We start from the raw sequence: 23610 nt of genomic DNA on the forward strand, positions 1-23610 counted from the left end.
AAATATATTTCCTTTATTTTCTCCTTTTTTCATTGTGCCCTTCCAGTGTCTTACCGTAACTCTTCAAGAGTCAGCTGCACATCTCGAACAGCATCAGCATCCATATGGTTGATGAGCTCCTTTCTATAGCGCACCATAAAGGGAATTGTGTTCTCCTCCTGGAAGAGCTGTGCAATGTTGGCACACACCCACTGCTCCACACCCGTCTTCTCAGCAAGAACCTACATGGGATATTAAAATGTGTCCCTTTTCATTTTATTTTTGAGCAACAAATAATGACTATCATACATTTTTACCATGATTTACAGAAGACACCCATTAAATGTCATTCAGTGTAACAATAGTTCATATACCAAAAATCTTGTCTAAATTTAAATCTTTACCCATCTTTGCCACTATTATTCTAACCACTAGGTTTTACCCTTTTGTCAACAAAAAGGTACTAATCATTTAAAATCTACTAAAATTTGGTACAATCACTTTTTCTTTTATATATTTTAAAAAGTTCAGGTCAGTATAAGTATGATGTTTATTTTTTTACATAAATATATTAGTTTCACTGAATGACAATGGAACATTATTTCACCCATATTTTAACATTTTATTTTCACAAAAGTTATCTGAAACAGTTAAGTAGACACTTTACTTGCATTTAATATGCTTTCTATGAATATAAAATCACTTTTGTAAATTTAATATGCTGCGGACACCAAAATGGGGCGTCTCGTCTTTGATTTATATTTGACTGTAGAATGCTGCAACTGACCAATCAGGGCCAAGTATTCCAGAAAGCACTAAAATAATTAACAATATAGCAAATAATAATACCTTTAACATTGCAACAGACCTTCAGTGTAACACTGATCAGAATAACATAACACCAACAATTTCAAAAACTAAGTCAGTCATCTCACTATATTAGAAAGTAATAACCCACCTGAATGGGATCCCAATTCATCTCTATGTCCTCCACACAGGAATTGCCCGATTTGAGTTTTATCGGTCTTCCCTGGGCCGCGTTTGTCGTCCTCTGTTTCTTCTGGGCAGGTTCATCAAAGGTGAAGCTGTCATCTGGCTCCTCTTTTTTCACCTTGGGGAAATGTTGACTGGATGATGGACACTCATGAGGCATATCTTCTGGGACAGCTGCATTATGACTGCTCAAGTTAACGGACAACCTCTTAAATAAAGCAAAAGGTTGAAATTAAATAAATGACTTGAGTACATGATGTTTGTGTTGGTTAAATATTATATATTATTAGAACTGCTGATGTCAGTCAGGATGGATCCCATATTTAATAAGCAGTCATTTAGAAAAACACATTCTTTTGATGCAAAGCAAATTACAGTACACTTATTACAGAGCAATTACTGCTGCTTATTTCAATTGCATGTCAAATACTATATAAATGTAGAATTGTGATATACCGCAGTGAAAATCTAAGCACAAGCATTAACGACTTGCCTCTTCTTTGACCGTCACATGCTGCTGTGACTCAGGCTTCGGTAGAACCGCATCCTCAGTTTGTTGCTCTGTTTTAGTCTTCGCCTTCTTCGCTTTAGAAACTCGTGCAGCTCTCGGCTTCCTCTCTGCTTTAGGTTTGGGTTCTTTTGGTTTTGGCTCTTTAGGTTTGGCCACCCTCTTGGTCACTTTTTTCCTTTCAGCCATTTCAACTGTCCCCCTCTGATGTCTTCCTTTAGTTTTGCCTTCATTTATATTTGGTAACCATTCCTCTAACTCCTCACTGTCATCTCTTTGATTGCCTGTCCTGTAACAAGAAACCAGTTTTATTTCATCCAGCATTCAGAGAGAATAAGAAATAGAAGAATACTGTATTTCTACATCATTAAAAAGGGACTATTTTTACACAATAAACAGTTTATGACTGCTTAGAAACGTTCTGTGGTTAAAGAGCAATAGTTTGACACACATGAGTATGTTTTCAACACTGTTAATCTATTTGGAAGAAACAGCCTAGAGTTCGTTTTGCTATACACAATGTTTTATCTTAAGCTTGGAAGCTAATCTGAAAAAGAAAAAATTGTGTTGGCCTGTGCAAACAAAGCAAAGCAACTCACATGTCATCTGATTCATCTTCTGTCGCTGGTTCTGTATATACCTTTGCTGTTCTTGTTCTTCGAAGCATCTTTGTGTGGAGAAAAAAAAAAACGAATGAAGACAAACTAAATGACAATAACAAATACTGGAGCCTGGGATAGTAAAACCTCTCGACGTGAATATCTTTTCAACTCAATTTATCTTATCAAATATATATCTATCTATACATATAAAAACAGAATAAGCTTGTCATAACGACTTTCAGACAAACTGAAATGAAAACCTGTCCGTCAGCTGTCACTTCAAATATATGCAAATTACTCACGGCAACGCAAAAGCACGTTTAAAGCTGTTGTGATGAATGTTAAATGTCAGCAATCAAAACTGTCTCTATAGAATTCGAAAGTCATTTTGAATTTAGCGCGCGAGCACGTCCGTGAGATTTGTCTGGGCTGCTGGTTCCCCAAATCACAAGCGATTAAACTAGAGATGTTTAACTACAGAAGCTGCTAACAAAACTGTTCAAACTTACAGTGTTCCTCTGACAGGCATCAAACCATAACCCATTTCACGACTTTTTATTTTTATTTTATTTTTTTAACCCATTTCACGACTGAATGGTGGGTTGTTTCGTCAGCGACGTCAGCAGCAGGAAGTGATGTAGTTAAGGTTCTCAAACTTTTAAAATATATAATAAAAGTTCATCTTGATGTTTTTTTCTCAAATGTTTTCTAATATGCAAAAGCAGGAGCGGTCCATGCCCGGTCCGTGTTCTTTGCTCTTTGTCCACTTCCGTGAGTTGCACTGTTTGTTTGTTTTTAATCATTGCCAAAGCTGTGTAGAGTTAATAGTCAGAGAGTGTTCCGTGCTCTTTAAAATGAAGCGAAAAATAATTCAATCTGAAAGAAAAGATCAGTCTGCAGGAAGATTGCAACAATCCGATCGGAAACCTAAGGATTTAAACGTGCATGCAAGGCAAGTGACATTTGTTGTATTTACTTTTTTTGCATAAAACAAAAGAGCAACAATATCAGGAAATGTCAAGAGAAGACATTTAAAAGAACTTTTAAGAGAAGAGAACTTTTAAAATGTGACACTATGAAGATTTAAATTTGCAGTGTTTTAAAAAATTATATAGGCAATAAAAACTATTATTACTAGGACTAAAACTAAGCTAAAACTATGACGGTGCAGTTATGCAAATCATGAAGAGTTCATGCCATTACATAACATTTTCATCTTTCAGCAGCAACAAATTCCAGTTGTAAGCAAAGGCAAAAGCATCAACCATACCACATAGATTGCAATATCTTGAATATATAGCCACATCTTGATTGTAGCCCACTGGATCAAAAATCTGACGTTTTTACACCCAGTTTCTGAGTGCATTTCCTCCTCTTCTTAAGATCCCAGTGGCAATGGACTTGGACTAAAATGGGACTACTTTCTCTCTGCATCCTCTCTGTATTAATACCGCTTCTTCTGCATCTCTTCTCTGGTATGCAACTTTTTTTGAAATATTGATGTGTTGTCATCTATATAGTTTATGCATTTTTCCTAAACTCATTTGTGTATTTCTCCAGACTCTATTGACCTCAGCCGACCATCAGATATAGGGCTCAATCACACTATAAACATGTACCTCACACCTGGGGAGGGGGTGAGAGTGGGCGTGTGGTTAGTTTTAAGACACCTACAGTGCATGTCACACATTTACACACCAAAATATAAAACAAGACAATTACAAATAATCAAGGTTTCAATATATTATTTTATTAATGTTTTCAAGGCACACTGTACCTGAACATAGATGGAAGGAGGCACAGGGGAAAGATCTAGACTGGTATGAGAAAGCTCTGGGGGACGGATCGCCCATTTTCATCTACCTCCATGGCAATGGGGGTAACAGGCAGGAAAACTTTTAATCACCTTAAAACTTTAAAGAACAATTTTTATCGTATTCTTTGTTCACTTAAGATTACATTTGTATGCCTTTGATCTGCTAACCTATAGACCTTCGTCAGGATAGCACCATATTTAATATTTGGCAGGAATGAAAATGAGGCTGTAAGGAAGAAAAGTGCATTCTTTACAGGAAAAAAGTAGACAATAATTTCATAAAAGAGTTTTGAAAGTTCTGAGTTGTGGAAATGATTTGATGTAGGACCTTTACACCGAGTGTGCCATTGTAAAGACTGTCTATCCTTCACAGCCTCATTTTCATCATTTAAATGTAATGTTGTGTCTAACCTAACTAAGGTCTATAGACACAATACAATATCTGCATAATCTCTTTGCACAGAGATCAGTGATCTGAACTTCACACTGCTTTGCACTTTACCTTAGTAAAAACTAGGATGGTAACTGCAGCATATCAATTAATGTCCACATTCAGTTCTTTTGCAACCTCACTTTTTAAACAAAATGTCACAGTACAATGAAATCAAATGTAAAAATAAATAAATAAATAAACAAACAAACATACACTGCCATGTTATAATCAGTTTGTCAACCTTAAATAAGATTACCATATATTGACTTGCCAAATACAACTTTCAGTTCATCTGTGATTTTTCTTGTTTAATGGCGATATACCATTTAAACTTTGTTTTCCTCTAAATAAATAAATAAATAATACATTTTGCATTATATTGAAAATACATGCTTTGATTCTATTTATTCCATCTTTTTGTACCTTCGATAAACAGATCTGCACCGCATCGTATTGGAATTGCAAATGTGAGCAAACTCACTTATTTCATTATGAAGAAAGAACTTGAATAGTGGTAATGACTGAAGTGTCTTGGTCATACAGGTCTTGAGTGCTGTTGGATATCACGTTTTGGTGTTGGACTACAGAGGTGGGTTAAAATGTTGTGACTTCACTGTAGCCAATAATCACTGGAGCTCATTTCAGACTTGAACTTCTGTATATGATTTCTCTATTGCTTACTCCAATACAACATGTCAGGTTTTGGGGACTCCACTGGTGAGCCTACAGAGGCCGGTCTGACTTCTGATGCTGTGTACTTGTACCACTGGGTTAAGGCACGTAGTGGAAACAGCCCGGTGTGTGTGTGGGGTCACTCGATTGGTAGTGGGTGTGTAAAATCACCTTTTTTATTGACAAAAAAAAGCTATCAATATAATTGTAAATAATATATATGTAATTTATGTTTCTTTTTCAATAGTGTTACGACTAACACTGCAGTGAAATTACTGGAGCAAGGTAAAAATTCGACTGATTTAAAAACAAGCATGCTCTTGTTTGTCTCAGTGGCTCTTCATTGCAATTTTCTCACTTTACGTTTGACTTTTAAACTAGGAGTTGTCATTGTATGGCATAGTAAGCTTCACATATTTTTATGTTTTAAAATAAACTTCTTGACTGTAATGGGAGAATGCTATGCTATGCTTTTCTTTGTTCTGTATTTTGGTCTTGTTAAAAAAACTGCACATTTCTTGACAGGAAAACAGTTTGATGGAATTATACTTGAGGGTGCATTCGTAACCGGACGGAGGGCAAGAGATCAACCTATTGAACACCCTTTTACATGGGTAAGTAACGTTCAAGATCTTTGAAATTTTAATAATCTTGTCCTGACAAGTTTTAGATATTTATATTAGGTATTATAGTTGTTTTTTTTTGTTAGATATTTTTAAAAATTACCTATCAGACATCAAAACATAATAATTGTGATTTTCCTAAATAGTAAAATTCACTTAAAATCTGATAATTTCATTTAATTCTGCAAAATTTAAAGTTCATTTATATTTTACAGGACAAACTACACACACACACACACACACACAAATATGGGTCATTAATCATAGTTTGGTACATGTAAGTCTTATTTGTACCTCTTTTTTCATTTCATTTCTCCAGTTTTATTGGAAGTTCCCATACATTCAGTTCTTCCTTTTCAATCCACTTAAAAACAACATTTTCGTCTTTCCAACCAATGAGAAGTATGTGATATTGTTTCACTAAATTATGCCACTGTTACAGTATGTTAAATATGAAAATGCTATAAAACTTTTCATCTCGCATTTTCTCCCCACCCCTTTTTTTTTTTTTGGTTGATAGTTTGCAGAAACTTAGAACTCCCCTCATGATTCTCCATGCTGAAGATGACCATATAGTGCCCTTTGCCTCAGCTCAAGAGGTTTGTGTGTATGAAACGTAATTTATCTCATAAAAATAGTTTGGAAATACATTTTTACTTTGAATTACAATTTTTTGCCTCAGATCTACAGAATTGCAGAAAAGGCCCAGAATTCGGATAAGCGGGTCAAACTGGTACCATTTGATAGATCGCTTGGATACCTTCATAATGGGCTGTATAAAGACCCTGGTTTGCCAGATATCATAAGGTGATGTCACTCTCTGAAAATTTTTTATTCATCTGAATCTTACTTTAAGATAATTTTTCTTAAAAGATATGGAAATGGCTTTAGAGAAAAAAAGCTTATTTTCAAATAATATGTAACAGTGAAAATAGTTACTTTTGAGGAGTAGGCTATGCGTTACTTGTTGCTAATGTTGAATGGCAGCAAAATAAATGCATATTTTAATCATTACAGGGAGTTTGTGCAGTCACTGATGACATGAGATACACACACACAGGAGGAGGAGGATTTACACCAACTAATAGCCAGCTGTTTCATATAATTGGTGTTGTAACTGTAAATTTACAGTATGCCCTTCTATGATAAAACATTGTAATTGTAAAGTATTTTTTCAGAATTTCACCAATTAGAGTGAATTGTATTGTCTTGTTAATATTTGTAATTTTTTTTTCAAGACTTAGGTAAAAAAAAAAATGATTTTTTTTTATACAATACAAATTGTGATTTTTTTTTCTGAGTTTGTATTACAGTGTTGGTCACAATGTTAACAAATACAATGTATCTCTGACAGACATCAAACTATCACCCATTTTACGACTGAATGCTGGTTTGTTTCCTCAGAGACATCAGCAGCATGAAGTGATTAAAATAGGAACTCTTCAAATATATTATAAAGGTTCATCTTTTTTTTCTCAAATTTCTCATCAATATGCAGAAAAGGTAGCTGATAAACATTCTCTATTTCTAAATAAACATTTTAATTAAATACTTAATTCAACTTTAATTTGAATATTAATTCAATATACAGGTATTTGTGAATATATTAAAGGTAGCTACTATTTGACACTTTTCCAAAAGCAATTTTTATTCCAAATATTAAAGAATATTGACGGTCATTGAAAATGTGAATAGATGTAAAAGAATCCAACAAGAGGCTTGCAAAAACTCCAGAAAGAAAGAAAGAAAGAAAGTTTTCCTTGGCCATTGGAGACAGAGTATAAATAAACACTTCATAAATCTGTGATCCAACTAAACCTTTGCTGAGTAGAGTGCTTTGTATGAAAAAGAATCTTGATTATAAATAATGCCATTGTAATCTTGTTTTTCCTGAGAATTTTGAGCTTTAAAAATTAAATGTGTGGTAATGTATGCTACAACTGTGCCATAAATCAAACCTAACTTTAGAACAGGTTATTCTCCATAAAACACACAACTTATTAAAAATGATTTCAACATGTGCAATGTAAAAAATTAATAAATAAATAATTGCTTTTTTTCATAACTGATCAAATAAATCAAGCATATCAGGAGCAGCGTATATTCATAAATCACACCATGTAGCAAAGTCTAGAGTGAAAAAAAACTGTACAAAATGTGTGCACATAAGCCCAGTCCATGCTCTTTGCTCTTTACACCCGTTCACTTTCATGAGTTGCATGGTTTGTTTGTCAATTATTGCCAAAGTTGTGTGTTAAGTAAATAGAAAGAGTGTCTCCTGCACTTCAAAATGAAGAAAAGAATCAATAAATCTGAAAGGAAATTTCAGTATGCAGGAAGATCGCAACAATCTGGTCAGAAACCTAAGGATTTAAACCTGCATGCAAGGCAAGTGACATTTTGTATTGACTTCTTTGAAAGTAAATCAGTGTAGTCCTGTTGTTTTGCTAGACAGCTGCATAACTGCATAAAACGAACAGCAACAATTTCAGGCAATGTCTAATAGTGATGTTTTATTAAGCCCTGAAGAGGGCTCAAATGTAATTGGTTGTAAAAGAGAAGAACCTTTAGAATGTGACACTATGAAGATTACTTTAATGTTTACTTCAATGTTTTAAAAAACTTGATATATGCAATACAAGCCATTATTATGAGCTAAAACTATGAAGGTTAATTTATGCAATTCATGAAGTTCATGCCATTATAAAATTTTCATCTTCCAACAGCAACAAATTCCAGTTGTAAGCAAAGGCAAAAGCATTAACTATAACACATAAGATTGCAATATCTTGAATATATAGCCACATCTTGATTGTAGCCCACTGGATCAAAAATCTGACGTTTTTACACCCAGTTTCTGAGTGCATTTCCTCCTCTTCTTAAGATCCCAGTGGCAATGGATTTGGACTAAAATGGGACTACTTTCTCTCTGCATCCTCTCTGTATCAATACCGCTTCTTCTGCATCTCTTCTCTGGTATGCAACATTTTTTTTTGTTAGAAATATTGATGTGTTGTAATCTATATAGTTTATGAATATTTATTAAACTCATTTGTGTATTTCTCCAGACTCTATTGACCTCAGCCGACCATCAGATATAGGGCTCAATCACACTATAAACATGTACCTCACACCTGGGGAGGCGGTGAGAGTGGGCGTGTGGTTAGTTACATGTGATATACCTGTGTGTGTGTGTATATATATATATACACACACACACACACACACAAAAACTATAAAACAAGACAAATATTCAGGTTTTCTTCTTGCATTATAAATGTTTTTAGGCACACTGTACCTGAACATAGATGGAAGGAGGCGCAGGGGAAAGATCTAGACTGGTATGAGAACGCTCTGGGGGACGGATCGCCCATTTTCATCTACCTCCATGGCAATGGGGGTAACAGGCAGGAAAACTTTTAACTACCTTAAGTGATTTTTTTTATTTTTTATTATAAAACTTTTATTCTTTGTTTAGTCTTTTGTTTTTTTGTTGTTGTTTTTTTGCCTTCGATCTGCTAACCTATAGACACAATACAATATCTGAGATCTGACTTGTGCATTGAACTTCACACTGCTTTGCACTTTACCATAGTAAACACTGCTATGGGAACTGCAGCTAATACAACTTTCAGTTCCTCTGTGATTTTTCTTTGATGGTGGTATACTATTTAAAATGTGTTCTCCAATAAATAAAGGTGTACACATTTCGCATTATATTGAAATACATACTTTGTTTTTGTCTTGATGTTCTAATGACTTATTACTTTTTGTACCTTCGATAAACAGATCTGCACCGCATCGTATTGGAATTGCAAATGTGAGCAAACTCACTTATTTCATTATGAAGAAAGAACTTGAATAGTGGTAATGACTGAAGTGTCTTGGTCATACAGGTCTTGAGTGCTGTTGGATATCACGTTTTGGTGTTGGACTACAGAGGTGGGTTAAAATGTTGTGACTTCACTGTAGCCAATAATCACTGGAGCTCATTTCAGACTTGAACTTCTGTATATGATTTCTCTATTGCTTACTCCAATACAACATGTCAGGTTTTGGGGACTCCACTGGTGAGCCTACAGAGGCCGGTCTGTGTACTGATGTCTTATACTTGTACCACTGGGTTAAGGCACGTAGTGGAAACAGCCCGGTGTGTGTGTGGGGTCACTCGCTTGGTAGTGGGTGTGTAGAATCTGCTTTTTTAGGACTTTTGCATTTGACTTTTGCTATGTTTACTTCAAATGTATTAGAAACAATAAACACTATCAATTTAATTGTAAATAAAAAATAATATAGAATATATTTGCTGTAGTATGCACTATGTAACTGCACTATGTTTCTTTTTCAATAGTGTTGCATCTACCACTGCAGTTAAATTACTAGAACAAGGTAAGAATTTGACTGATTTAAAAACAAGCCTGCTTTTGTTTAGTAGCTAGCCTGCTTAGTGGTTCTTGTCTCACTCCTTACTGTTAATTTTAGGAACTGTCATTGTATAGTAAGCTTTAATATTTCTTTAAATACATTTCTTGACTGTAAGGGGAGAATGCTGTGTTTTTCTTTATTCTGTATATTGTCTTGATCAAAAAACTGCACATTTCTTGACAGGAAAACAGTTTGATGGAATAATACTCGAGGGTGCATTCCTAAATGCGAGGATGGAAACTAATAAACTTACCGAACACCCTTTTACCTGGGTAAGTAACGTTCAGGATCTCTGAAATCATGTCAAAACAACTGGTCCTGACAAATGAGTTTTAGGTATTTTTGTTTTAGATTTTTATTAGGTATAGATCATTTTTTTGAAACTTCCTTTCAAACATCAAAACATTATAATTGGGATTTTGAAGTGAAATTTACTTCAGGTCTGTACAATTTAATTCTGTATAATGTGAAGTTGATTATACTTTACATGGACAAACCACGCAATATCAATAATATGGGTCATTAATCATAGTTTGGTACATGTAAGTCTTATGTGTATCTCTCTTTTTTCCTTTTCTCCAGTTTTATTGGAAGTTCCCATACATTCAGTACTTCTTGTTCAATCCACTGAAAAGCAAAGATTTGAACCTTCCAACTGATGAGAAGTATGTGACATTGCTTTTTATACTGTATATTCAACATAAGGTTAATATAAAATATTATGTAATTAATATATTCAACAATATGAGTAGAAATATGATTGTGATAGTAGGCTAGTGTTATGTTACATTTGTAAATATATTGTAAACTTTTCATCTGTTGCAATTTTGTTTTGATAGTTTGCAAAAAATTCAAACCCCCCTTATGATTCTCCATGCTGAAGATGACCATTTAGTGCCCTTTGCCTCAGCTCAAGAGGTTTGTTGTATGAAACGTAATTTACCGTATGAAAAATAATTTAGAAATATATATGTTTTTACTTTACATTAAAAGGTTTTTTTTTTTGGCTCAGATCTACAGAATTGCAAAAAAGGCCCAAAACTCAGATGAGCATGTCAAGCTAGTACGATTTGATGGAGCGCTTGAATACCTTCATAATGGGCTGTATAAAGACCCTGGTTTGCCAAATATCATAAGGTGATGCCACTCTCTGAAAATGTTTTATTCATCTAAATATTACTTATTTAAAGATTTCAAATGATTTTTCGAAAAGAGATAAGGAAGGCTTTCGAGAAAAAACTACTTTCCATAAAAAGTAACAGTGAAAAATAATTAGTTACTTTTGAGGAGTAGGCTATGCGTTACTCGTTGCTAATGTTGGACATACATCACGAAATGACAGAAAAAATATTAGAAAATGGCAGCAAAATAAATGCCTATTTTCTTCATTACAGGGAGTTTATGCAGTCACTGATGACATGAGAGACACACACAGAAGGAGGAGGATTTACACCAACTAATAACTGGCTAAATAGCTGTACATCTGGTGCTATAACTGTAAATTTAGTTGTTTTAAACAGTATGCACTTCTTGGATATAAAACATTGTAATATCTGAAGTAAATTTTACAGAATTCCCCCCATCAAGGTAAATTTATTGCCTTGTTAATATTTGTAACATTTAAATCTTTCAAGACTGCAGTGAAACCTTTTTCACAATGCATAATAAAATCAGTTGCATAGATTCTTGACCCATTTAGCATTCTACAGGGTTGCTTTACAAACACATTTGGCCTGCAAAGTAGTCCTAAGATATCTAAGCTGTATAATAAGTATACTTAGATTCTACTGTATTTACTCACCAGAATTGCATTTCAACATGCATAGATAGCAGAGAATGAGGGAGAATAATGTTGAAAGCCACTTAATAAGTGGTGCAAGCCTTGTTCAGATGGGATATGCCTTTTAATCATGCAGATCTTGAAGTCTTTATCTCTTAAAAGCACATTTTGTCAACATTTATGAGTACACTGGCACATAGGTGACCTCAAGGCTAGCACACATGGACTACAAGCTACAAAAGTCTAATTTTGTTTTCTTGCCTTTAAATGTTGTGTTGGCCGTTTTAAAGTTGTCACAAAAAAAAATCAACATGTTCTAGGGTTTCTGTGGGTCTTACAAAGATCTTAAGGATTCAAGGATTCAAGGATTCAAAGCGTTTATTGTCATATGCCCAGTGAGAAATAAGACTTAAGAAGTCTTATTTCGCCCTTCCGCAAATTAAGGCCTTGCAAATCACAGCAAAAAGACTTAAATTAAATAAAAAATAAAATCAAGGCATATAATGTTGCACACACAGCAATTGTCTTTCTCTGTATTTTTGTATTGTTTTCCAGTTCAAATATATAAGCATTCTTAAATGAAGATACATTAAGATACATTTACTTCAGATACAAAATAAAGATAGAAATTTTGATAAACTGTGTTTATACGTATACAAGAATAACTATCTGTCAATGGGGAATAAATTAAGTTGATTTTTCTATAAGTACATTAGCAGATATTTGTACATTTTTAATCATAAAGCCACTTTACTTTGATCAGTTTCACAGAAAACAAGACTTCTTATCTAATGTCATTTTGCTTCTCAAGTAAATGCATCTTGATTTAAGAATCTTTAGATATTTGCACTGAAAAACCAGACAAAAATACAAATGAATAAGATTTTTTGGAGTGTGATCAGATCATTAAAAGTTATTTCCATATTCTAGTGATTTAGAGCAGAGCTATTCTTTTTTTAATAATGGGGATTGGTTGGAAGTTGTATTTTCAAACTTTAGTGTTGCTAATACAACACATTGTGCTAATTAATTTATTTATTTACTTACATATGTTACTTACATACACTTTCTCAACTCAAACTAGCTGACTTCCCAAGGTATCTCAACAATTTATCAAGACAAATGTTTTTGTAATTAGGTATTGGCCAAAATGCTACACTAGTTCTCCCAAAACAAAACAAAGACTAGGGGGTATTCCGAAAGCAGGTTATGTGATATACAGTAACCAGGTATGTTTAAGGGTAAGTAAGCGGATAAACTCAGCATTCAGTTACAAAAACTGAGGTAACTTTCAGGGTATGTAAGCAGAGGCGGACAAAGTACTCAACTCCATTACTTGAGTGAAAGTACAGATACCGCTGGTCAAATATTACTCCATTACAAGTAAAAGTTGTAAAGACAGACAAAGGGTGCCTCGACTAAAAAAAGGTTGGGAAACACTGATCTAAAGGACAAACAACACAAAAAACTGCCTTGTCCGAAACCCGAATAATAATATGTCAGCTCTCTGAGGTTTCACAGCTCTTGTATTTGTTAACTGAAGCTATTTTTAAATGTAAATTTTTTAATAGTTTTAAACTAACAGTGACACATTTGCTGATTATGCGTAATCTTTTACTTCCTTTTTTTGAAGTTTCTATAAATGAACAGGAGTGTGGTTTTACATCCTGCTGAGCAACCGGCCTTTCCACCGCTTCTCAGATGACGACTACACGTAACGTAACGTCACTTTCAATCAATAAATGATACAGAGAACCAAGACCCCGCCCTACACTTTTTTTCAATAACCCACCCCCAGTTTATTTTTCAATAATCTGTTACACTCAGGTGTAATACAATACAGAAAATATTTGTTGATACTTCCGTTTCATTGTGATTTTAAGTGCCATAGTGTGTCCAAATGTCATATGTGTCAGGATCTACTAACTTTAGACAGCATTTTGGGGGTGCATTTGAATGTCGTTCTCCTGTCATGAATTTCCTTACAGAATTCATCAGGATTTCGGATGTTGGCAGGTATATTCTCACTATTGAATAGAATATTAACAACTGTGGTATGACGCATGATCAGTTTAGACAAGTTGATTATGGGTATTTACTAAGATTGGATCTTCCATTTCACAGCTTTCATAACATTACTGGAAGTATTCAATACCACACACAACAATCTGTGATGATGAATTATAATACATAAAATACGTTGTCATTTATTTATATATATATATATATATTGTCTCAAAAGATCTGGGGACTTCTGATAGTGTACAGGCTCTTTTTTGTTCAAACCAATGCCAGTGAGAATACCTCTGAGCGTGGAAGACAGTGTTTAAGGTTTCATGAATACAAACAATTCAATTCAAGTTTATTTGTATAGCGCTTTTCACGATACAAATCGTTGCAAAGCAACTTTATAGAAAATTAAGTTTCTACAGTATTCAGTAGTACCTTATCAGTGGTGACTGTCAGTTTATGTACATATGGCAGAAATGTATGGAAAAATTTATTAAAGACGTAATCAAACAGACGATTAACACTATTTACAGCAATTATTATATGATGCAATCAAACTTATAACAACATGCAACAAACATGCAGCTGTCTTCTCTTCCTCTTATTCTCATGTTCATTTTATTTAGACCAGTGCATCCAGTGTCGCGAGTGCTGCTGTATTGCCCTTTAGATTCAGATAGGACGGTGTAACACTACCTAATTTTCAGGTTCACACCCTTGCTGTGACTCTTAATTCAAAGAATTAAAGGGATAGTTAACCCAAAAAATAAATAAATAAATAAATCTTAATTCTGTATCGAGATAGTCTACATCCCTGGATCAATTACATTTCATGTCTATTGGGTGACCTTATGTCTAATGTCTTGTTATTTGCCTAAGGGGAAAGGGTCTTTCATTATGAATAACAAACCTTGTTAAACATACAATAGGATACTAATAACCATTGAAAGGTGACAAAAGCATTGCTTCAAAAAAGTCTGTGTCATAAGTTCTGTGTACTTTATTCTGTAGATTCTAAAAACTGGTTTGACAGCAGCTTTTGAATATGTATATCAGTGAGCAGTCTATAGTTCTTCCCTTGTTAATGATAACTTAAAGGGGTCATATGATGTTGCTAAAAAGAACATTATTTTGTGTATTTGGTGTAATGAAATGTTACATGATTCACAAGTTGGTTGAACATCTTAGGCACACGTTTTTGTGCTGTTGATGTAGTACATCATATTGGTCACTAGACAAAACTGTGTGCAGTATTTTTTTTGTATAAATAACTGAAAAATCTTTTGTATTTGAAAGTTTGATGTTATTTATGGAGTTTTCTCCACTGGAAATGTCTGGTAGTATGTGTATTGCAGGAATTGCAGTACAATCAGTTATTTATAACTCTTAAGATTTATCCATTATCTTTATTTTTTTAAATAGCATTGTATAAAATTTGCTTGCCTGTCCACTTGGAGGACACACAGATTTTAACTAAAGACTTAAGTGAAGTGTATAATGTTAAACAAGTGAACCAGCTTTCTTTTTTGAAGCAGTTTTTCCTTCAAGCTTGGTCTCTGGTTATTTTATTTTGCTTTTGCTTGAGGTTTTGGCAGCATCACATCATTTTGTCTGTCTTAATTCTAAAATCTCTTTTCTGCCAGCTGACTTCATCTTGAATCAAAGATGTAATTTTTATGGGTGTGCTTGGGCCCTGGATAGCAGACTGTGTGCGTGTCTGTGGATTCAGAAGTGATTATATTAGTTTGCTCTATTTGAAGAATTGTTTAAGGACAAAATGCAGTCTAGTTTCTGTTTATTTTAAAACTTTGTCTTTCAAATGGTGACATCCTGGAGTTGAATTAACATCACAAAGAAGTAGATGCTGATATTTGGAACAGGTAGCTGATGACTGCTCTCTTTCTTCTGCAGTACACAGATAAAGAGGAGGTGGTTCTATGGATGAATACAGTGGGCCCTTATCACAACCGACAGGAGACTTATAAGTACTTCTCCCTACCGTTCTGCGTGGGCACCAAGAAAACTATTAGTCACTATCATGAGACGTTGGGAGAGGCGCTGCAGGGGGTTGAATTGGAGTTCAGCGGTCTGGACATCAAGTTCAAAGGTATGATTGTATGTTAATATGCCTAGCGTGTTAACCTATTCAAATTAAGCTTATCAAAGGAACAAGAATTAAAAAGTAATACTATGTAAATTAAATTCGTAGTTCATTCACGTTTTTGTTGGTTAGTAAGTATTATTGCTCTTGTGGTGATTGTAAGAATGCAATGTGGATTTGTCTTTTACAGAGGAGGTGATGCAGACAACCTACTGTGACATTGAACTTGACAAACCTAAAAGAGATGCGTTTGTCTATGCAATCAAGAACCACTACTGGTACCAAATGTACATAGATGATCTTCCCATCTGGGGTAAGTAAGCAGGAAGTGTACAAAACCCTGGCACTGGTTTGTTTTCAGATTTTCTCTGTTTTGTACGTGGTGGTGTTGAGTAAAAGTGCTGTCACATTAACCGTTGCTCGACAAATCAATCATTAGTCATTGCAATAGGAATCCACCCATTCAGGAGTTTTGCTTGAGGGCAAAAAGGTTCCCTATGCAGATTTTACTCATGTTCAAGTTGGCCACACAAATGTGCCATGCTGACCAACAGAAAGCTACTTTGAAAAAGTAACTGCTGTGAGAGTAGTGCTTCATACATTTTAAATTGAGTAATTTTGTTATGCGCCTTTATCATTTTTATTCTTTTTTGTTTTTTATGTTTCTGTATAGCTTTAATTTATTTATTTCAGTTTTAGTCATTTTTGTACTTAGACTTGAACTTGTTTCAGTTATTTGCCAAGGCAACATTTGTCTTTTTTTTTGTTTTGTTTTGTTTTTTTTTTTTGTTTAATTTTGCTTTTAATTTTTATATTTTAATTTATTTCAGCTTGATTTCAATTATAGATTTACAGATTTCAAATAAAATAAGACCTGTTAAATGTAGTCCTGTAGTTGTGAAGGGTAAACAATATATATTTGAGACAAATCTGTTAGTACAAACAACAAAAATTATGAATAGTTTTATGATTATCATTTTAGTAATCAAAAAGACCAGATGAGGCTTTTTGTTCATGTGTGACCTTCACCAAAATGTGATTACAATTCTGGTGCGTATGACATTGTTCTTGTTTGGGCCCATCATTTCTGTGCGGATGTGCAGAGACGAGGTTACCAACTGCTCTCTAAGGTACGGTTAACTTTGTACACCTCACCAATGATGAGAATGCATTGGACACTAATTTTAGAGGTGTTCTTGGGACTCATCTTCTCGGAGCAGAGAAATTGGCAACATCTGTAAATCTGTATGTATTTGGGCCTGTATTAAGTGTCTCCTGGGACAATTCTGGTGGTTTTTGATGAGAACGCATCTAAGGATTATTTATTTGTCCATTATGCAACATTTGAGGCTGACGAGAAGGTCATCAAGTATGCTTGGTGTTGTGTCCTATCATGAGCATCAGGCTGAGTGAAAGTGGAGGTTTGAAAATACTGAGAAAAATACAGCATTTGGTGCCCACATGTCAGCCACTGTTCCGCAAGTTAATAACTTTATTAGTATCTGCCCTGCATCCCAGCTTGCACTGCTCCAACCCTGCACTCAGCGAGATGCAATGGATGCCCATCTTTAGGGTGAGAGTCTCCATCTAGTCATCTTTGCCACTTTACTGGACAGTGTCTCTTGTCCTTGGATGCTGTTGTCTCTTGAGCCTTTGGTCACAAGGTGAATGAACCGTGTTTATGATTGAGGCCCATGAAGCCTTTGAGGATAGCAAAACATCATTCAAAATCACTGAGGTAAATTTTCATGGTTTCAAAGGTTTCCTTCAAATTGGAATCAGTTTTAAGCTCATGGTGATTCTGGAGGGTACTAGCAACCCCTTAGCACAGCTCACCCAGCTCTGACCCATCCTCCATCAAGCTGCTGAGTGTCTCCTCTTGGTTAATCAGAAAATGGTTGTCAGCAAAGCATGTCCACATTTCCAAAAGAGACTTCAGCAGACCTTCTGAGCGATAAAGCCACCATAATTCTAGGTGCTCTAGAAACTGGCCTCTTTCAATGGCATCTTGGACCCTAACACACCGTTCGTTCTTCACATCAAACAGCTTGTGTGGGAGCAGCAGGTGGGGGACTCAAGTTGACAGGGATGCTGAGATAAAGCCACCATAATTCTAGGTGCTCTAGAAACTGGCCTCTTTCAATGGCATCTTGGACCCTACACACCGTTCGTTCTTCACATCAAACAGCTTGTGTGGGAGCAGCAGGTGGGGGACTCAAGTTGACAGGGATGCTGGAACAGAAATGCTTTAGAAAGCTCTTTGAGATCCATTGTGAGCTGACAAAATAGCTATATATTTTTTCTGGAAGCTTCCCATCCACTGACCATCTTCTCACTCTGTTTAAATGATCTTGTACCTCAGATAATGTTACTTAGCCATTAACTAATTCTCAAAAAAAAAAGCAGACCTTTCAGTGCCTGGAAGGGAAATCCGTTTATTGAAGTATTTTTAAATACTCCGTTTCCCTCCAGGGGACATTTTAACAAACCATTACTGCTCAACAGTACTAATGAAATGTAACTCCCTTGGTGTTATTGTTGTAAAACCATTTGTTCTGAAAGAGCAGCAGGGTTAATAAGTGTTCTAATAGTTGCTCATGATGAATTAAGGATATTTGATTATGGGAAGGAAAAAATAGGCTTTAACTGGCATCTGAGTGAGCTATATGTTTTTTTGAGATGTTTTGTTTCTTTTATGATTTTTGAAGCAGATAGAACTATAGAGATAAAATACTGCATTTGATCTGATATGCATAATAGTAAGTTTGTCTCAAAAGCTTGAAAATGTTTTTATTGGTTCTATGCTTGAAACGACAATGTGAAATGGTATTCGCAAAGCGTTTAATGTCTGTGATGTGAAGCATTTACACAATATTCAAGAGGAAATACAGCAGACATATCTGTTAGGGTTGGGTTATAAAATGTTAGGCTGTGATATTAGTGGTAGGTAGAGAAAGTTCTGACATTTTGATGAAAGAATAACATACAGAACTGAATCATTGCCAATAAGACCAGAGACAGATATTGAGTAAAATGTCAATTTTGATTGAATTTAGTTGGATTTAATTTACTTGTTTATTTAAACTGATAATATACTGTTGACATTATGTGAAGTTTTTACCTTCATTCTTAATTGAAAATTGTTTTGTGGGATTATTTAAGGAATTGTTGGTGAAGCTGACGAGAATGGTGAGGACTATTATCTCTGGACTTACAAAAAGCTGGAGATTGGACAAAATGGGAATAGAATTGTGGATGTTAACCTGACCAGCGAGGGGAAGGTCAAGCTTGTGCCAAACACAAGAATTCCCATGTCATACTCCGTGAGTAAAGCTTTCCTGAGCCCCAGAAACCTGCTAATATTTACTCATACTTCTTAAATTGTCACTTGAAATTCAACTTTGTGTGTTTTGTCTTTATTTTTGTTTTCCTATATTTTTAGCATTTTAGCTGTTTTGCCCAAACAAATTGTATACTAATGCTTATTGTGTGAAAGAAGTCAGTGTTTCCTTCCTTGGCTCCTTAGATACCTCATACATATGTATAATATTACAATCTTTTTGGCGATCTCACAGGTGAAGTGGAAGAAATCTGATGTGAAATTTGAAGATAGATTTGACAAGTACCTTGATCCATCCTTCTTTCAACACAGAGTAAGTGCCACATTTTGTTTGATAAAATGTTCCCAATAAATATATAAAATGTGCTGAATGATAAATTTAATATATTGAAATTTTTTTTTTTTTTTTACCTGACAGATTCACTGGTTCTCAATATTCAACTCTTTCATGATGGTGATTTTCCTGGTTGGCCTTGTTTCAATGATCCTGATGAGGACATTAAGGAAAGACTACGCCAGATACAGCAAAGAAGAGGAAATGGATGACATGGTGATCACTTAGAGAGAACTTTTGAAATACTTTATTAAATGAGCCTGTCAAACCCCATCGCTTTTTAATTTATGCATGTCTGTGATGAATTAGTTGATTCACAAACTTACAGTGACTGATGTGTTTTAGTTCTGGTAACAGCTCTACAATTTAATGCTACATTTCTCTCAGGGTTGTCATCTTGCTCTCTGCATTTTGTCAAAACTCGTATTATGTTTTTTTTCTTTATCTTGCTATCAGGATCGTGATCTTGGTGATGAATATGGATGGAAGCAGGTTCATGGTGATGTGTTCAGGCCGTCCAGCCATCCGCTGATCTTCTCCTCCCTCATTGGCTCTGGCTGTCAGATCTTCTCTGTTTCCCTCATAGTCATCATTTTGGCTATGATTGAGGACTTGTATACAGAGTGAGTTTCACCTATGATTATCATGGCAGTCATAAACTACTTGCCTATGTATTGTTTAATTATCATGTACAGAGCTGTAACAAAAATGACTGCATAATCGCGATATACATTTGTACATTTAACAGGTCTTAAGGTCCTAGATAACATCTAGTGTACACATTTCCTTAAGTGCCTATCAAAGGAATTTTATGTTTGCCTTTGTAGGAGAGGGTCCATGCTGAGTACAGCCATATTTGTTTATGCTGCCACATCTCCAGTCAACGGCTACTTTGGTGGAAGTCTATATGCAAAACAAGGAGGTATGCAAACGAATATGTGTAACATTTGCTATAAGGATAGCTCCAAATATAATTTTAACAGTGTTAACTATAGATAAGTTATAAATGTAAGCATTTTAGGACCAGATATACTCGCAGCAAATATATATATTATACACACACATACAACACACATACACACTCTTAAATATTGAAACATTGTGTTTATTTAAAAAAAAAAAACGAAATATTATATACTATACAATTTGATGAACAGAGGTGTGACATGCGTTCTTATATATTCTTAATATAGCCTATCGAAGGTGTCCAGGGAATTGCACAAGGTGAAATGATGTACATCCTTTTTTAGTTTCTTCTTGTTGTTTCTTTCAACTATTTTACATAATTTGTACAGGGAGAAGATGGATAAAACAGATGTTCATAGGAGCTTTTCTGATTCCTGCCATGGTGTGTGGCACAGCATTCTTCATCAACTTCATCGCTATCTACTACCATGCCTCCAGAGCCATCCCATTCGGCACCATGGTGAGATCCTCATCTGCCTTATATAGTGTCTAGTCCTACATGCCTACATGTACGTTTACGTACAAGTCAATCTCAGGCTGATTTTACAACTGAGATCAACTGCTAAGTAAGGAAAGGCAGTCACTTGTATATGTTATTTTGGACCACTGAATTTGGTTGAAAACACACTAGTGTCATTATTTAGTTTCTAATCCTCTTGATAATACACATAATCCCTAGCAGTCTTAAAGCATTATTTGCTTGGTAAAATTCTTGTTGCATCTGAAAAAAATGTCATATTTCTCATTTGTTCGATCAGGTTGCAGTGTGCTGCATCTGTTTCTTTGTAATTCTACCTCTGAACCTCGTGGGGACAATTCTGGGCAGGAACCTTTCCGGTCAGCCCAACTTTCCTTGTAGGGTCAATGCTGTACCCAGACCCATCCCAGAGAAGAAATGGTAACCTCATCCAATATTCACACATCACAGACTGACTCAAACAAGCTCAGTTGTCTTGATATTGTGCGATATTCACCATTGTGTAATTTTTTTCATTTTTGTTTTCTGTGATTACATAATATATGTAAATATGATCTAAGTAATTTGAAAGTAAATATTGTAAATGTTTTCTAAGTAAAATGTAATTATCATTATATAAAATGGTAGTTATAGATAGCTATAATCTATATTTAGTCTTGTTACTAAATGTTTCTCTGATTGGCAGGTTTATGGAGCCGGCGGTTATTGTGTGTCTAGGAGGCATCCTTCCATTCGGGTCTATATTCATTGAGATGTAAGTCTGTACATTGGTTCTGGATTTATATTTATTAGGGGCGCTCCGATTGATCGGCTACCGATCGCTATCGGCCGATAATGGCTTGGGGAAGTTTGAATGGCGGTCTCTATAAAGGTCGATCTCATAAACCGATCTCAGGCTGACGACGCGCCTGCCGTGAGAGGTTTGGCATGACATGCAGCAGCACCGTCTCAATCTGACCGGCGCGGGCAAAAAAATTATAATGCTGATGGTGAGGTACAATTCATATTTCTTCAGTAAATAACTTACAAAGTGAGTGAATCACTCACGCTGTCTCTCTCTTTCCCTCTCTAACTGCGCAAATGGCTTCAAATCACCACATCGCTTCTGCACAATAAGCGAGCTGCACAGTTCACACAGGGTTTGTCACTTGCACAATCAAGGCAGTGTTGCATCATCACTAAAGTTTATCATTTTCATTTCTTTTTAATTGTTGCCCGTGTTTAAATCATTCAGCACTTGCGTGCTCTCCTAGAGTCGGTGCGCTTCTGCACACTCAAAGTGCGCACAACGTCAGGTTCACACATACTCTTGCTTATATTTTTTGCATTTAAACACGTCTATGAAAGATTGTATTACTGTACTGCTTAAAAAGAGAATCACAGTGCTCAAAAAGCATTTTCAGTAACAACGTTTAGATTTGAAATCAAAATGGATAAATGTTTTGTTTGTGGTAAACAGCCATGGATCAGTGGACCTCTGTGTGAAAGCACAATGAGTCTGTGCTGCTTCTGCACCACTTACGTACCACACATGGACTGCAAACGGAGTATGTGAACCTGGCATGAGGCCGCCTCACATACAGCTCACAAAATCAGACTTGTGCTGTAAGCTATTGCGCAACAATTGCCCCATTGTAAAAACAAAAATGCACTGCATGATCAAACATTTAGGTGAGATAATTATATTTTTTTGAAAAATGTAAAAAAAAAAAAAAAAATAAATAAATAAATATCCCCCCCCAAAAGAGTCACCTAAGAGGGGAATTCCCCCTATTTTCAAAAATGAAATTCAGGCCCTGAATGAATGTCTGTAAAAAATCCTGACTGGAGCATCACTATAAATAATTCTACATGATAAAAAAGAAGGCTTCAAAAAGATCGGTATTGGCAGATACTGCTTCCTGTGATTGACAATCGGTGATCAGCCCAAAAAATCCTGATCGGAGCACCCTTAATATTTATACCCATAACTAATATGAATATCTATAAGATTAAAAACTGCCTCACATCTTCCTTCAGGTACTTCATCTTCACATCTTTCTGGGCCTACAAGATTTACTATGTGTATGGATTTATGATGCTGGTGTTGGTGATCCTGTGCATTGTTACAGTCTGTGTTACCATCGTCTGTACCTACTTCCTTCTCAATGCAGAAGACTACAGATGGTAAGGAGCATTTACTTCCCGTGTTGCCATATTTATAATGCTGTTTCTCTCATGCAGTTTAATTTGTTTCTACATCCATCCTCCCTTGGGATCAGACCACAGAGGCGTTTAAATGTCTTGTAGGGTGGTAAATACAGCATAACCAGATGACATCATGAGACTAAATGACAGTAATTGTTTTAAGATTAATGTAATTTAACTTTTTTTTTTTTTTTCAGGCAGTGGACAAGCTTTCTCTCTGCAGCGTCAACAGCTGTTTACGTTTACATGTACTCCTTCTACTACTATTTCTTCAAAACAAAGTGAGATTTAGTTCCTTTTCCTCAAATGTCATTATATGAATGCTTGCTATTTAAACGACTCATTTACTCACCCCCAGCCACT

At 35.2% G+C, this 23610-nt stretch overlaps 4 protein-coding genes across 6 annotated transcripts in view; 3 read left to right on the plus strand and 1 right to left on the minus strand.

The window, feature by feature from the left end:
- LOC107733719 (S1 RNA-binding domain-containing protein 1-like) overlaps positions 1-2708 on the minus strand; it is a 59872-nt gene extending 57164 nt beyond the window's left edge. Inside the window, exons 1-5 of one of the 2 annotated variants that reach the window (XM_016545464.1) lie at positions 2592-2708; positions 2080-2147; positions 1466-1769; positions 938-1180; positions 55-221 (exon numbers count right to left, since the gene is read on the minus strand). In XM_016545464.1, the coding sequence (XP_016400950.1) occupies positions 55-221; positions 938-1180; positions 1466-1769; positions 2080-2147 (782 nt within the window). In that variant the 5' untranslated portion in view covers positions 2592-2708. The remainder of the gene's footprint in view (positions 1-54; positions 222-937; positions 1181-1465; positions 1770-2079; positions 2148-2591) is intronic. The other variant, XM_016545465.1, reaches the window with a different exon arrangement.
- Positions 2709-2781: 73 nt separating this feature from the next.
- Positions 2782-6842, plus strand: LOC107733720 (monoacylglycerol lipase ABHD12-like). The gene is made up of 13 exons (XM_016545467.1): positions 2782-3034; positions 3466-3557; positions 3643-3736; positions 3849-3968; positions 4768-4798; positions 4875-4920; positions 5031-5160; positions 5251-5288; positions 5529-5617; positions 5946-6028; positions 6147-6225; positions 6309-6433; positions 6644-6842. The coding sequence occupies exons 1-13, from the start codon at positions 2784-2786 to the stop codon at positions 6669-6671; spliced, it is 1206 nt and encodes a 401-aa protein (XP_016400953.1). The 5' UTR covers positions 2782-2783; the 3' UTR covers positions 6672-6842.
- A 979-nt stretch (positions 6843-7821) lies between these two features.
- Positions 7822-14219, plus strand: LOC107733721 (monoacylglycerol lipase ABHD12-like). Of its 2 annotated transcripts, XM_016545469.1 has the most exons (14): positions 7822-8014; positions 8511-8602; positions 8695-8788; positions 8914-9033; positions 9416-9446; positions 9523-9568; positions 9679-9808; positions 9978-10015; positions 10235-10323; positions 10634-10716; positions 10891-10969; positions 11064-11188; positions 11446-11514; positions 14187-14219. In XM_016545469.1, the coding sequence occupies exons 1-13, from the start codon at positions 7917-7919 to the stop codon at positions 11471-11473; spliced, it is 1053 nt and encodes a 350-aa protein (XP_016400955.1). In that variant the 5' UTR covers positions 7822-7916; the 3' UTR covers positions 11474-11514; positions 14187-14219. The 2 variants fall into 2 exon arrangements, with proteins under 2 accessions (XP_016400955.1, XP_016400954.1); XM_016545468.1 differs by lacking the exon at positions 14187-14219 and having other exon boundaries at positions 7837-8014; positions 11446-11733.
- A 1509-nt stretch (positions 14220-15728) lies between these two features.
- Positions 15729-23532, plus strand: LOC107733676 (transmembrane 9 superfamily member 3). The gene is made up of 12 exons (XM_016545406.1): positions 15729-15948; positions 16133-16255; positions 19105-19265; positions 19518-19595; positions 19701-19832; positions 20073-20239; positions 20444-20538; positions 20912-21042; positions 21341-21480; positions 21746-21814; positions 23080-23226; positions 23445-23532. Exons 1-12 carry the CDS (start codon positions 15729-15731, stop codon positions 23530-23532), a joined length of 1551 nt encoding a protein of 516 aa, XP_016400892.1.
- Positions 23533-23610: the final 78 nt, after the last annotated feature.

This window comes from Sinocyclocheilus rhinocerous, unplaced genomic scaffold, assembly GCF_001515625.1.
Source record: "Sinocyclocheilus rhinocerous isolate Xijiao unplaced genomic scaffold, SAMN03320098_v1.1 scaffold789, whole genome shotgun sequence".
Taxonomy (NCBI): Eukaryota; Metazoa; Chordata; class Actinopteri; order Cypriniformes; family Cyprinidae; genus Sinocyclocheilus; species Sinocyclocheilus rhinocerous.